At 50.7% G+C, this 15526-nt stretch overlaps 1 protein-coding gene across 4 annotated transcripts; it reads left to right on the top strand.

Annotated features, from left to right (window-relative positions):
* Positions 1-10573, top strand: PROC (protein C, inactivator of coagulation factors Va and VIIIa). 4 transcript variants are annotated; one of them, XM_034654352.1, is made up of 10 exons: positions 1-100; positions 1425-1511; positions 2846-3012; positions 3840-3968; positions 4488-4512; positions 4629-4766; positions 4874-5008; positions 6883-7022; positions 7923-8040; positions 9174-10572. In XM_034654352.1, exons 1-10 carry the CDS (start codon positions 55-57, stop codon positions 9749-9751), a joined length of 1563 nt encoding a protein of 520 aa, XP_034510243.1. In that variant the 5' UTR covers positions 1-54; the 3' UTR covers positions 9752-10572. The 4 variants fall into 4 exon arrangements, with proteins under 4 accessions (XP_034510243.1, XP_034510245.1, XP_034510244.1 ...); XM_034654354.1 differs by having other exon boundaries at positions 7-100; positions 1421-1511; positions 9174-10573; XM_034654353.1 differs by having other exon boundaries at positions 20-100; positions 1235-1511; positions 9174-10571.
* Positions 10574-15526: the final 4953 nt, after the last annotated feature.

Raw genomic sequence — 15526 nt, 5'->3', positions numbered from 1 at the left:
TCAGCTCTGAGGGCCAAGCAAATATTTGAGGTTATGGATTAACTTCAGGCTGTCATGGCGGCGGGACGGCGACCTTGCAGTTTCTCCCTGGCCCACCCCAGTAAGTCCCCTTCATGGCAGGTCTGTGGGGGAATGGAGGAGGGCTGAGCAGATGTGTAGGCTGCATCCTCCAGCCAGGGTTCCAGAGGTTGGCTAGAGCTTGGGCTGAGGCGACCTCAGGGCTCTGCCACAGGCCGGGCCAGGGCACTGGCTGGCATTCCTCAGGCCTGGGTGCCACTGTTCCCAGGGGCCTTCTTCCCAGAGTTGGAGGCAAATGGAAGTCGTCTGAGGGCCTCCAGGGCCCAGGGACATCATCAGGGGCAGCCTGGAGCCCAGGACTCCCCATTCTCCCCACCTCACCCCCACCTCTAAACCTAGGGTTTAGATTTAAACAAATATCAGAAACAGCCTGGGGGAGTCCCTGAAGACAGAGTGAGGTCAGATGGAGTGGAGGAGGGTGTCGATGGGGCAGACAGGCCTACCCCTCGGGCTTGGAGGCAGTGGAGGGCTCACTCCTCAGTTTCCAGCCTGCAGGGCTATTTCTGGGGCTTTGTGGGGCACCCGGTAGTTTGGGGCAGGGGTTAAGGTTCCAGGGCTGGAGCCATATAGGCCTGGGCTCAGGTCCTAGCTCTGTCACACCCTGGTTGTGGGTTTTCAGTAAGCTACTTCCCTCCTCTAAGCTTCAGTGTGACCACCCTCTATGAAACGGGGCGATGACATTAATACCTCCTTCATGGGTATTGTGAACTTTAACTGAGATAATAAAAACTAATATTTCCTGAGCATTTGCTGTATACAAACCCTGTCTTAAGAGCATTATGTGGATTAACTAATTTAATTCTCACAGTAACCCTATAATGCAGAAATACATTTTTTCGAACCTGGAAACTGAGGCATGGAGCAGTTAGGTGTTTTGCCCAGTGTTGCTGTCCCGCAGCTGGGATTTGCACCAAGTGGTTTAACTTTGGTGGCCTGCTTTCTGAACCACGTATAAATTGCTTGAAAAATGCCATGAATGTCCGATCAATGTTAGTTAAGACTCTTAGCCTGGCCATTAGATCAGCAAAGGCACCACCCCCTGACCCTCACAAAGAACAGGGCGAGGGAGGGCACCTGCCATGGCCCTTTTGTGCTGAGTCCCTTTGATCTTCCCCAGGACTCTGTGCCCTTTCCACTTTTTCTTTTCACCCCTCAGGTGCTGGGCAGCTGCTGTGATCCTAGCCCCACATAGGCAAGGACACTGAGGCACCAGTGGCTGTCCGTCTAATGAACAGGGACCCCGCCCCAGCCCCAGCCCTTGCAATCAGCTCCCATCTGGGGCCGGGGCGGCAGGTAGAGCAGGGGCTGGTGGGGCTGCTGGAAGCTCAGAGGCCCTCCTCAGACAGGTGGCAGCAACTCCAGAATGTGGCAGCTCACAAGCCTCTTACTGTTGGTGACCATCTGGGGAACTTTCAGCACACCAGCTCCTCCTGGTAAGGCCACTGTCCTCCTTCCCTGGGACTCTTGGGGTCTTCACGAGGCCCTCTCTGGCACCTCACAAGGCCCTCATACCTTGCAACATCTCCTCTGAGCCTCAGTGTGACATGAGAGGCCCCATGGGGAGGAACTGCCTGACAGTTCCCTGCAGGCCAGCTGTTGGAATCCAGCAGTTGCCGGCCCTGGGTGGGGGGCGGGGGGGACTCTGACTGTGACAGCAGAGTACTGTGGTGACAGCAAGGAGCCCCAGGAGTCATGTCCTGAAGCTCCTTACTCCAGTCTGGGAGTGGGCCGCAGAGTCCCCTGGGCCTTTCCCCTCCACCCACTCACTCCCTTAACTGAGAAAGCCAAAAGCCAGGCCTGGCACCACCCACTGCCACTGCGCCAGGGCGGCCTCTCCTCCAAGGTGCGTGTACAGTGACGGCCCTGCTCCACCCTTCCCTTGGTCCCTCCCAGCCAACAGGAGGAAGCCAGGGTAGGTGGGGAGGTCTGAGGGGCAATGAGCTGCCAGTGTCTTCTAGCAGCCCCCCCCCACCCCCACCCCTGGCCCCCTTGGCTCCTGGAGGCACACTGGCCCCTGCCTGCATTTCAGCCTCTTCTTGAGCTGCTTGTCTGCCTGGGGAGCCCCCCACTCCCACCTGTGGTCCCCTTGGCTCCTATAACCAGACTCAGCTCAGATGCCTTCCTTTCCTGGCCTTTGCACTGCCTCCTCCAGCCTCTCTTCCTCACTCCCCTGACTTGGTCCCTCCATCCCAGCTGTACCCAACAGACCCCTCTCAGAGCCCAAGAGACAGGTCTGAGGTCCTCTGGGTCTGCCCCAGGAGAGGGGAAGGTAGGGGAAATGCTCCACTCAGGGGAGGTTAAGGAGGGGAGGGGAGGGAGAAGGGACAGAAGCAAGATAGGGTTGCCCAGGGGTACTCAGACAACAATGAGACAGGGTGAACTTTGCAGTCCTGGTAATAACAACGACACACAGCCAACATGTGTCACTGGGTGCTCATGTCTAGGTCAGGCACTGTGCTGTTTGACACCATTATCTCATCCTCATGTTTGCACGAATAAACTGAGGTTTAGAGAGGCAAAGGCACTGGCTCAAGGTCACACGGAGGTCAGGTTGGGTCCAAAGGGAGGGCTGTCTGTCCAGCACATGCACTCCGAATGGCCAAGTCTCCTGTCCTCCAAGGCTGGCCGAGTTATGGAGAAGAGAACAGAGGAACAGGGGGATTTTAAATCCTGAGGGCCCAAGACAAAAATATCTCCTGGGACTCACCACAGAGTAGCTCCCACCCCAGACCCCTCCCCCCAATGAGCTTCCCCTCCCCCAAACCAGACTCAGTGTTCTCCGGCAGCAAGAGTGCCCACCAGGTTCTGCGGATCCGCAAGCGTGCCAACTCCTTCCTAGAGGAGATCCGGGCAGGCAGCCTGGAGCGGGAGTGCATAGAAGAGATCTGTGACTTCGAGGAGGCCCAGGAGATTTTCCAAAATGTGGATGACACAGTAAGGCCAAATGGCTGGGTGGAGAGGATGAGCCTCAGGGGCAGGCTGGGGGCCAGCAGGGGTCTAGAGGAGCAGGCTGGGGCCCCACTGCTGAGGCCCTCTTGGGAGTCTGGGGAGGCAATGGGCAGCAGGCCCTTCTCCATCCAGCTTGTCAGAGGTGGGGGCGGTGAGTGGAATGAAGAGGACACTGGCCCTACGGTCTTGGTCAGGGCACATGTGACTGCAAGGAACAGAACTCTGCAATTAGCTCCAGGAATAGGGAGTTTGGGGAAGCCTTAGGCTGGAATTCCCAATAACCCCACTGGAGGAAGGGCAGCCCGCCCTCTGCCCACAACTGGCCACCACTGCCTCCCCTGTGCTCTGTGACCAAAATGCCACGTAATCTGCTTCCAGCCATGCACCTGCCAATCAGGGGGTGTGTGACCCAAGACTCCCTGATGTCTGTCTACATACACTCCCTCTGTGCCTCAGTTCAAATTCTCAAGAGGCAAAATCTGATTGCTCAGGGGATCAGAGGGAAGAGCCCACATTCTCTCTGGCTTCCAGGGCCCCGTGGTGGCAGCCCTGAGGTGGAAGGATGGACTGGTAAGGCAGGTGGCTCTCTGACACAAGGCTCAGATCCACTCCATCTTCAAGGGCTTATTTGAGCTGCTAGGACCAGGAATTGTGCTGCCACCTGGGATGCCCTTCTAAGCTGTCTTTAGGCATGCCCTTCCTTCTTATTCAGGGCTTCCAAGGCTAAGGGGGGAACTCTGGTGTGCCCTTTCAGCTTCTACCTCCTTACCTAGATCCCCACTGCCTCCTTTCCCAAATGGCCTCCCCAACAGACGCCCGAAGGAAGGACTTCCTGCCCCAGCAATCTGAGCACCTTACCCCAAGGTGTCCCAGGCCCAGCAGGGCGGAGCCACTGCGACAGGGAGGGGCTTGATGCTGCAGGCACCGGCAATGGAGCTCAGGTGTGGTCCTTCAGACCAGTAGCAGCGGCAGTAGAAGCAGGGACTTGGTTAGACAAGGGGACCTTCTGCATCAGCAATCATTGTCTAACCAACAAGGTCTCCACTTTGAGAACACCGGCTTAGGGAAAGACCACATGCATGAGAGGTCCAGAAAAGTCTAAAAGGAGTGATGGAGGCTGGAAGGAGGCAGAGCAGCTGGGTGGGAGATTTGGGTCCCTTCCATTGTAAAGGCTGTTGTGGTAGCAGACAGTCCAGAGAGCAGGTTTCCAGCTGCATTGGGGGGGGGGGTGGTGCCTGGCATGTGGGGTGGAGATGGGCAGCAGGGGGCAAGGTGGAGTGTGGCCCTACTCAGAGTGCAGTTGCGTCAGTGGCTGGCAACAAGCCGGGGTAGACCCCTCTTTGTCCAGAAGCCCTTCCGTCCCCTGCCCCACCTGGGCCAGACTCAGGAGGCGCCCCGTGGGCTCCCCATATACTTATACATGGGCTGATGGCCTCTGACCCTGTCCCTTTTCTCCACAGCTGACCTTCTGGTCGAAGTACGTCGGTGAGTGAGCTCTAGATTCCAGGCTGCGGTGTCCCCGCCCCCTCGGGTATTGGGGCCGCTGTAGGGACGGGTAGCGGGCTGGCGGCACCAGTGACTCCCCTCCTCCCGTGTCTCAGACGGGGACCAGTGCGCGGCCCTACCCCCTGAGCACCTGTGCGACAGCCCCTGTTGCGGGCACGGCACGTGCATCGACGGCATCAGCGCCTTCCGCTGCGATTGCGACCCGGGCTGGGAGGGCCGCTTCTGCGGGCAAGGTGAGAGGGCTGGCCGCGGAAAGGGGGTGGGGGACGGGGCGGGACCCGGGGGGCCGGGACGCGCCGCGCCACCGTGCCCTCCTGGCGCCTCCTCCCTGTCCGCGCAGAGGTGAGCTACTCCAACTGCTCGGTGGACAACGGCGGCTGCGCGCACCACTGCCTGGAGGAGGAGGGCTGGCGCCGCTGCAGCTGCGCGCCGGGCTACCGGCTGGGGGACGACCACCTGCAGTGCGAGCCCACAGGTGAGCCCCCCCCCATCCCAGGGGCGGGGGCGGCACGGGGAGGCTCCCAGGAAGTGGACGAGGAGGCGGGCCGTCCCTGCACTGGGTGCTTGGTAGTGCAGTCAGCCCAGGAGTTGGGAGGGTGCCGTTGGGTCACTTTCCCTTGCTTGCCTGCCTTCCTCCAGGTTCCCTCCTCATCCTGGGGACAACTTCTGGAGGAGCATGAGCTCTTGGGTAGTTCATCTCCCAAACTCTGAGCGGGTGTAGGGGGCCAGGCCTCCAGCATCTTCCTCCATCTACCTTGGATGGCTTTCTTTTCGGAAGACACCTTGTCCAGCCTGGCATCCTATTTCCCTTTACCTCTGGCTTCTCTGAGGAGACACAGGAACCATGAGTCTGCCTTCTTTTCTATTCTCCTTCTCATACATTTTAATTTTTATCAACTTTGATACCGTGAATGTGTTGCTCCTCAGTGTGGGTCTTTTGTCATTTTCATGTGGAAATTCCTATCTACTGCCTCCGGCATGTTTCCTTAGTTATTTCTTTGATATCCTCTCCCACTGCGGTCTCTCTTCTCGCCTCCAGGCCCTCCTGTCACTCAGATCTCTGCTAGGGATTGCTCTTCCAGGTTTATTATCACTTCTGTTTTCCATCTTCTTCTTTCAGAGAACTTTCCACAATGTTATATTCCAACCTTTTTCTAGGAAGAAATGTCTAACTTTTTATTTTGAAATAGAGATTCACAGAAACAAGGAAATGCCTGTGGACCTGCTGGCCTGGGGTCTTTCCTGAGAGGCCGTTAGAAGGCCCAGGTCACTGGCAGAACCCCTACTGCTCTGGTCCTCAGGTGTCTAAGGCAGTTTCCTGAGAGGAATCCTCCAGGCTCCCATTTGAATGGGCACAGCCTGCCTTCCAGCCCTCTGGAGCAGAGTAGGGAAGAGGAGCTGGCGTCTGCCCAGTCTGTAGATCCTGCGTGACTCCCTCTGGTCAGCCTTGCATGCCCCTCTTTGCTGTGGCTGTAGCCTGGACACCTATGGTCTTTTGCAGGGCTGAGAGAGGAGATTCAAGCCACTGGCAGCCTGGGACAGAGATCTAGGGCTCTAGCAATCTCATTTCCAAACTCAGCATTCCTGTCTGCAGTCCCAACCTACACTGTGTCCTTCAGAAGCACTGAGGCTTCTGGGGAGGTTCTGTAATAAAAGCAGTCTGCTGCTGGAATCTCCTATTATTGGCTGAGGTTTTTGCTTTCTCAGTCAGCCAAGTCAGTTACCATGTCCAGCTTCTGGAATTTTGTTGCTGTTGTCTGTCTCTATTCTCTGCCACTATGCAATTCCCCGGCTGATGTTTGCCCACTGCTCCTGCAACAAGTGTAAATCTCTCAACCTAGCATGTATGGTCCATCACGAGCAGACGCTGGAAGCCCTCCCAGCCCTCAGTTCTCTGTCCTGTGCTCCCTCCTCTTGGCAGAGGACCTCACAACTGTGCTCAGAGCTACTTTGGGGCTCTCCAGGAATGCCCACCACTTCCTCCCAATAATTTTTTACCTGTGTTAGGAGCTTGGTGGCATCCCAGCATGACTTTACTTACATACTTCAGGGATTACTCCCAGCAGCCCTGGGTATACTGAACTCTGAGAAGTTTAACAACCTGTCCAAGGACACACAGATAGGTAGTGATGCTGCTTGGTCTGGCTCTTACCATTAGGTGGCATAATTTGTTGACTGACTAACCCAAGGGGATTTGCGGGTTACTGGAATTGGGTACCTCAGCCTCACCCGTCCCTTTAACCCTACAATGGAGCAAACTAGCCTGCAGGCAGGAAGTAGACAAAAATGGGAGGGCAGTCTTGGGGAGTAGGGCCTGACAGGAACTCACTTGCTTCCCCCTATCTTCAGTGAAGTTCCCTTGTGGGAGACCGGGGAAGCGACTGGAGAAGAAGCGCAAGCAGGTGAAACGTGACACAAACCAAACTGACCAAGTAGATCCAAGGCTCGTCAATGGGAAGGTGACCAAATGGGGAGAGAGCCCCTGGCAGGTGAGAGGAGAAGCTGCTGTTCAGCAGTTGGGTCAGGAATCACTGAGCCCCTACTGGGAGTTCTGGTCAGGATGCACAGGCGGAGAGCGGAAATTCTGCCTTCACTTGGGGAAGGGGGCCGTGCTAATGGCGAAGCAGTTTCAGGGAAAGCTGGGGGTACCTGTTGGGAGAGTAGTGGTCAGGGCAGGGTGGGTTGAGCACGGGAGCATGGGGCAGATGTGCAGGTAGGTGAGTCATAGTTTTAACAGAGAGCTGGAAAGATAATGTGCTGCTGGTGACATTTTAGGCAGAGGCCTGGCCAATGGGAGAGGTGTTTTGCTTGGGAGAGAGCTGGGAGGTTGGGTTGACCCTGAAGTACCTCTCTAGCCTCGCCATGGGAACCAACACTTTGATTCCTTCCTAGGCACGGGGGAGGAAAACCCAGGGGATTGGCAGGCCTTAGGGAGCTCATAGATCCTGGGAGGGTCAGGCCCCTGAAACACAGCCACTCAATGGGACCAAAGCCAGGATGGCTAGTGGGATAGGGGCTTCCGGAACCCTGAGGGGGATACTCAACACAGCCTATAGGCTTCAAAGGCTTCCTAGAGGACTTGAGTCCCAGCCTGAGACCCAAGGGTAAGCAGAACTCTCTGGCATTGCTAAGGATGACTAGAGCAACAGCATGGACGAAGGCAAGGAGATGCCCTACAACAGGCCAACTCTGTAGGACAAACAAAAATAGAAAATGCCAGCAAAGAGCTGTAAGTCCATGCCTGCATGACCAGGGAACCCAGGAAAGACCTACCTATGCAGCCAGTGCCTCGGGCTTGAGAACCATGCTGGGGCTGTGCTGAGAACCACAAGCCCTGACTTGGAGTTGTCAGAGTTGTGTTGTGATGTGACTGCCCACTCCCATTCCAGGTGATCCTCCTGGACTCAAAGAAGAAGCTGGCCTGCGGGGCCGTGCTCATCCACACCTCCTGGGTGCTGACAGCAGCCCACTGCATGGAGGACTCTAAGAAGCTCATCGTCAGGCTTGGTGCGGGCTGCAGCCAGGCAGGAGGGGACCACCAGAGGCCTCAGGGAGGGGTGGCACCAGATAGGCTAGCCAGGTTTGGGGACCCTCGTCTTTGGGGTGCTTGAGCAAGAGGCTGCTTGAACGCCATGGAAGGTGTCTGGGGAGAAGAGGCCTATGTGCTCCCCCCAGCCAGTCTTGGGGTGGAATTTTAGACAGTGACACCTGGTATTCGGCAGCTGGGGGATTCTCTTCAAATCTGGGGCCCAGGTGCTTACACACATGTGTTTGCAAAGTGGGGGGGGGGGTCACATGCACACCCTTGCCTCTTCACTCCCATGCACATGGAGCAGGCTGTGTGTGTGGACCTCCAGCACCCGTGAGTGCAGAGACCCACAAGGCATCTACATGGCCTGGCCTCAGGGCCATGCTTCACACAGACTGACAAGAGCAGAGCTGAGCAGCAGAGGCCCCGCATCTTCCCTTCTGCTTCCCCCAGCTGCTTCCCTGCAATAGTCCAGGGCCACAAGCCTGGGCCCCACTCTACCAGTTTCTGGAGGGGCCTCTCCACTGTTCATGCAGAAAAGAAGGAAAAGATGTATTGAGAATGACCAAATTCATATTCCCTACAATTACCTCCAGCACGACCAATGGCCAGTGGCCTCCAGTGGCACTCGGTTTAGAATTTCCAACCCCCCCGCCGGCTGCCCCTGCCCCTCCAAGAGCCATCAGCCTTGCTGGAGAGGATCTTGTCTTTTGTGTGTGACCCAGATCTTTCTTCCCTGGCAGAGCCTGTGTCTTGTGGGTCCTCACTGGGTCTTGCTGCTCTTGCCCTGTCCCCATCGTGGGATGTCACTACCTTGCTTTCAGGCCGGCACTGCTAGCAGGAGAGTTGTGTCTCACCACTGCAGTTGCTCCACGTTCCCTTGGTGGCTCTGGGCTGTATCCTGGGCTTCCCTGCTGACTGCCCACTGCTGCTTACTTGCCAGGCCTCCCATTCTGCCCCTTTAGGACTGACACCACAGCTGTTACCATGTGCAGGGATATGAGGCACAGACTTACGGCACTCGTGACAGTGTCTGGGTGACACGACAACCATTCCAGGTGTGGACCCACTGGCTGCCCCCAACCACTCTAACTGCTCCTCTGCCCCACAGGGGAGTATGACCTGCGGCGCTGGGAGAAGTGGGAGATGGACGTGGACATCAAGGAGATCCTCATCCACCCCAACTACAGCAAAAGCACCACGGACAATGACATCGCACTGCTCCGCCTGGCCCAGCCTGCCATCCTCTCCCAGACCATCGTGCCCATCTGCCTCCCAGACAGTGGCCTTGCAGAGCGTGAGCTCACCCAGGTTGGCCAGGAGACGGTGGTGACCGGCTGGGGCTATCGCAGCGAGACCAAAAGAAACCGCACCTTCATCCTCAACTTCATCAGCATCCCCGTGGCCCCACACAACGAGTGTGTCCAGGCCATGCACAACATGATCTCTGAGAACATGCTGTGCGCGGGCATCCTTGGGGACTCACGGGATGCCTGTGAGGGTGACAGTGGGGGGCCCATGGTCGCATCCTTCCGTGGCACCTGGTTCCTGGTGGGCCTGGTGAGCTGGGGCGAGGGCTGCGGGCGCCTCCACAATTACGGCATTTACACTAAAGTCAGCCGCTACCTTGACTGGATCCACAGCCACATTAGAGCTGAGGAGGCCTCCCCTGAGAACCAGGTACCATAGCATCCCTCAGGCTTGTACCCCCAGAGGCCACTCATGGAATGGGGGCTGGATTGCTGAATGGCAATATTTGAGATATTAAAGGGGACGTGTAACATGCACACCAGCTACAGTTCTGTCTGTCTTTGCATCCCTTTCCTGGGCTGTTCTGTAGGGAAGTAACATTTGTGGAGCATCTTCTGCATGTCCCACACTTTATGAACACAATCTTATTTAACTTCCAAAGCAACTCTGGGGTGGGGAAGAGTAGGACAAAGTTTGGTGACGTCTGAGGCTGATAACATCGGAGGGGGCTCTCCATATGAAAAAGAATAAAAAATGTGACTATAAAACTGTGAGAGCCCTCCCAGGGTCTTGGAAGGAGCCCGCACAAAACAAGAGATCTGGAAGCCAGAGCTGTACAGTAAACCCAACAATGAGGGTAGAGGTTTTGAGCTCATATTGCAGAGGAGGAGACTGAAGTTCAGGAGGGTTTACCTGGTGCAATCAGGATTCAAGTCTAGGTCTGACTCCCAAACCCCTGTGTCCCTGTCTGTTCTCCACTGTTCTGGGAGGGCAGTTGCGTTGAGCACCTGCTGGGTGTAGAGGCCATTATCAGTCCAATGGAGGAAGTAGCCAGAGACTCAGAAGGTGTTGGTTCAGCTCAGCATGAGCTCGGTGTGGTTGCAGAAGCTGCTTAAGGATGATTTCACACAATCATGAACAGCAGTAAGCAAGAGGTTCTGTCTTGACCCAGCTTCTAGGCATAACTAGATGAGACAGAGAAAGAAGTAAGGATGTACCTGATAAAAAGGGATAGAGGTGAGACAAGCTGAGACAATTAGCTGAAAGTCATACAAGTAATCTCTGTGTGGCCTTGGCCAAGTCATTCTCTTCTCTGAGTGGCAGTAAAATAAAGGGATTAAATGAAAGCAGTGGTTCTCAATCCTATCTGCACATTTGAACTTCCTGGGGAACTTTCAAAAACATCTAGCTCCAGTTGCACCCTCAGAGACTGGTTAAACTGATTTATAGTCGGGGACCCAGACATTGATATTTTAAAAACTCCCTAGGTCATTTAAAAGTGTGACTGGGGCTAAAAGACACTAGACCAGATGATCTTTAAGGGCCATTTCTGCTTGGGTAGGTGCTATCTCTAAGCCTCAGGACCAATGAAAATGAAGACCAGCAATCCCAGGAAGGATAGCACAAGTGAGTCAATAGTGAAGGAAGCCCTGACTTGTGGTTATACCCAGCTTGTCAGAACCACAGCTGCTAATTACAAACCAGAGAGATACCAGGACCCATGGAGTTATCTTTGTGCAACCACAAGAGAAGAGGTGTGCCTGAGAAGGGGCCTGCAGGATTAATCTCTTAACTGACCCAGGAAAGAGGTAGATAGGACAGCTAGGAACTGGGAGGAAGTCATGCCCAGGGTTGGAACCACCTCCCAATTAGTGCATTGGACCAGTGTCCATGACACTTGCAGTGGGACATAATGGATTGAGAGAATGACAGCATGCTGGATGTCTTTGCACCAGGTGAACTTCCTGTAAAGACAGTTAACTAGAATGGGTGAGGAAACTCTGGCATGACAGCATGAGGAGATCTACTGACCTGCTTTCTAGTGGGAATTTACCCACTAGTGAAAATTATAAAAACAAATATTTGAAGTCTCTGGAAATGGTCCTAAAGGCAAACAAAACAAGAACAAAGATACATCTTTTAAACACACACAAGAAAACTTGACCTGTCCAACAGAGAACAAAGAAGGAGAATAAAAATAAATAAGCAGCACACACAAATACATTTCATTCCTATATAATAACAGTGAGCATGTGCAAATCAAAATTAAAAACACAATACCACTTCCAACCACCCTAAAGAAAATGAAGTACTTAGATATAAATGAAACACACAACTATGGCCATCTGATTTTTGACACAGCTGCAAAAGCAATTCAATGGAGGAAGGAGAGACTTTTCAACACATGAACCTTGTACCATTGGGCATCCATAGGCCAAAAAATGAAACCCAATCAAAGTATCACACCTTATACAAAAAGTAAATCAAAATGGACATAAACTATAAAATGAGACAAGAAGAAAGTATAGTTAATGGAAACTATGGAATAAGATGGAAATAATAATAAATATAATTAGGTTAAACTTACCAATTAAAAGAGAAAACTCACATGGACTAGATGGACCTAACAGATATATTAGGAACATTTCATCCTAAAGCAGCAGAATAAACATTCTTTTCAAGTGCACATGGAACATTTTCCAGGAATAGATCACATACTGGGTCACAAATCAGCCCTCAACAATACAAAAAGATTGAGATCATACCATGCATACTTTCAGACCACAGCATTATGAAACTTGAAGTCAACCACAAGAAAAAATTTGGAAAGACAACAAATACATGGAGGTTAAAGAACATCCTACTAAAGAACGAATGGGTCAACCAGCAAATTAAAGAAGAAATAAAAAAATGTATGGAAGCAGATGAAAATGAAAATATGACAGTCCAAAACCTTTGGATGCAGCGAGGGTGGTCCTAAGAGGGAAGTATATTGCAATATAGGCCTAACTCAAGAAGCAAGAATAGTCTCAAATATACAACCTAATATTACACCTAAAGGAGCTAGAAAAGGAACAACAAATAAAGCCTAAAACCAGAAGAAGAGGGGAAATATAAAGATTAGAGCAGAAATAAGTGAGATAGAAACAAACAAACAAACAAACAAAAACAGAACAGATCAACAAAACCAGGAGTTGGTTCTTTGAAAGAATTAATAAAATTGATAAACCCCTAGCCAGACTTATTTAAAAAAAAAAAGAGAGAGAGAGAAGGGACCCAAATAAATAAAATCACAAATGAAAGAGGACAGATCACAACAAAAATACAAACAATTGTAAGAGAATATTATGAAAAATACTAGCCAACAAACTAAGCAATCTGGAAGAAATGGACAAATTCCTAGAAACATACAAATTACCAAATCTGAAACAGGAAGATACAGAAAATTTGAACAGAGCCATAACCAGCAATGAAATTGAATCAGTAATCAAAAAACTCCAAAAAACAAAAGTCCAGGGCCAGATGGCTTCCCAGGGGAATTCTACCAGACATTTAAAGAGTTAATACCTATTCTTCTTGAACTGTTCAAAAAAAAAAAAAGAAAAGAAAGAAAGAAATGGACAGAAAACTTCCAATCTCTTTCTGCAAGGCCAGCATTACCTTGATTCCAAAACCAGACAAACACACCACTGAAAAGGAGAATTACAGGCCAACATAGCTGATGAACATGGATGCAAAAATTCTCAATATCTTATTAGCAGATCAAATCCAACAGTACATTAAAAGAATTATTCACCATGATCAAGTGAGTGGGATTTATTCCTGGCTGTAGGTGTGGTTCAATATTCACAAAGCAATCGACATGATACACCACATTACTAAAAGAAAGGGTAAGAACTATAGGATCCTCTCAATAGATGCAGAAACACCATTTGACAAAATACAGTAGCCATTCTTGATAAAAACCCTCAGCAAAGTAGGGACAGATGGAACATACCTCATATATGAAAGACCAGGCCATATATGAAAGACCCACAACTAATATCATCCTTAGTGGGGAAAAACTGAGGGCTACTCTCACCATTACTTTTTAACACAGTCTGAAAGTTTTAGCCTCAGCTATCAGACAACAAAAAGAAACAAAAGCCACCCAAATCAGCAAGGAAGAAGTCAGACTTTCACTATTTACAGACAACATGTAACTCCATGTAGAAAACCCAACAAACTCCACCAAAAAATTGCTAGAACTAATACATGAATTCAGCAAAGTCACAGGATATGAAATCAATGTAAAGAAATCTGTTTCATTTGTATTTACTAATAATGAAGCAGCAGAAAGAGAAATCAAGGAATCGGTCCCATTTACCACTGCACCAAGAACCAGAAGATACCTAGGAATCAACCTAACCAAAGATGTAAAGATCTGAACTCTGAAAACCAGAGAACACTTATGAAAGAAATTGAAAAGGACACAAAGAAATGGAAAAGCACATGGATTGGAAGAACAAACATTGTTAAAATGGCTATACTTCCCAAAGCAATCTACACATGTAATGTAATCCCTATCAAAATACTACCATCATTTTCCACAGAGCTAGAAAAAATAATCCTAAAATTTGTATGGAATCACAAAAGATGCCGAACAGACAAAGCAATCCTGAAAAAGAAAAGCAAAGCTGGAGTCATCACAATTCTGGACTTTAAGTTGTATTACAAAGCTGTGATCATCAAGACAGTATGGTACAGGCACAAAAACAGACACATAGATCAATGGAACAGAATAGAAAATCCAGAAATGGACCCACAACTATATGGTCAACTAATCTTTGAAAAAGCAAGAAAGAATATTCAATGAAAAAAAGTCCTTTCAACAAATGGTGTTGGGGAAACTGATCAGCAACATGCAGAAGACTGAAACTAGGCCACTTTCTTACACCACACACAAAAATAAATTCATAATGGATGAAGGACCTAAATATAAGATAGGAAGCCATCAAAACCCTAGAGGTAAACACAGGCAACAACCTCTTTGACCTCAGCCATAGCAACTTCTTACTAGACATGTTGGTGGAGGTAAGGAAAAAAAAGGTGAAAATGAACTATTGGGACTTCATCAAGATAAAGAGCTTCTGCACAGTGAAGGAAACAATGAACAAAACTAAAAGGCAGCATTAAATGGGAAGAGATATTTGCAAATGACATATCTGATAAAAGGTTAGTATTCCAAATCTATAAAGAACTTATCAAACTCAACACCCAAAAAACCAAATAATCCAGTTTAAAAACAAACTGAGGGCTTCAGAGGGGAGGGGGGTGGGGGAATGGGATAGGCTGGTGATGGGTAGTAAGGAGGGCATGTATTACATGGTGCACTAAAAACCAGGGATGACTAATGAATCATCGAACTTTACATCAAAAACCAGGGATGTACTGTATGGTAACTAACATAATATAATAAAAAAACATTAAAAAAATGGGCAGAAGACATGAATAGACATTTTTCCAAAGAAAACATACAAATGGTCAACAGACACATGAAAAAATGCTAATTTTCACTTATTGTCAGAGCAATACAAATCAAAGCCACAATGAGATACCACCTCACACCTGTCGGTGTGGCTAAAATTAACAACACAGGAAACAACAGGTGTTGGTGAGGATGTAGAGAAAGAGGAACTGTCTTATGCTGTTGGTGGGAATGCAAACTGGTGCAGCCACTCTAGAAAACAGTATGGAGGTTCTTCAAAAAGTTAAAAATAGAACCACCCTGTGATCCTGCAATTACACTATTAGGTACTTATCCAAAGTTTACAAGAACACAGATTTGAAGGGGTGCATGCACTCTGATGTTTAGAAGCATTATCAACAATAGCCAGGGGGAGGTTAAGATGGCGGAGGAGTAGGGGACACCTTTTTCAGCCGGTCCCCTGAGTTGAGCTGGATAGGTACCAGACCAGCAGGAATATCCACGGAATCAGCCTGAGACGCAGGAAGATACATCTGGATCTCTACAAATGAACATCTCCAGCGCTGAGTATCGAGGTACGAAGCGGGGAGCCGTGAAACCGCGCACAGATATCGGAAGCTAAACAGAAGGGGGAGGGAGCCGCCGTGTCAGGGCGCCGGGAAGCGGTAGCCACCTGCAAGGGGTAGCGGACAGACCGCGGACCCGCACGCTTGAGACAGCAGGCTGAGAAGGGAGCTCCGGGAGCG

This window comes from Ailuropoda melanoleuca, chromosome 2 (genome assembly GCF_002007445.2).
Source record: "Ailuropoda melanoleuca isolate Jingjing chromosome 2, ASM200744v2, whole genome shotgun sequence".
NCBI classification, from domain to species: Eukaryota; Metazoa; Chordata; class Mammalia; order Carnivora; family Ursidae; genus Ailuropoda; species Ailuropoda melanoleuca.
The sequence above is the reverse complement of the archived record's forward strand: the minus strand, read 5'-3'. Positions and strand labels throughout refer to the sequence as shown.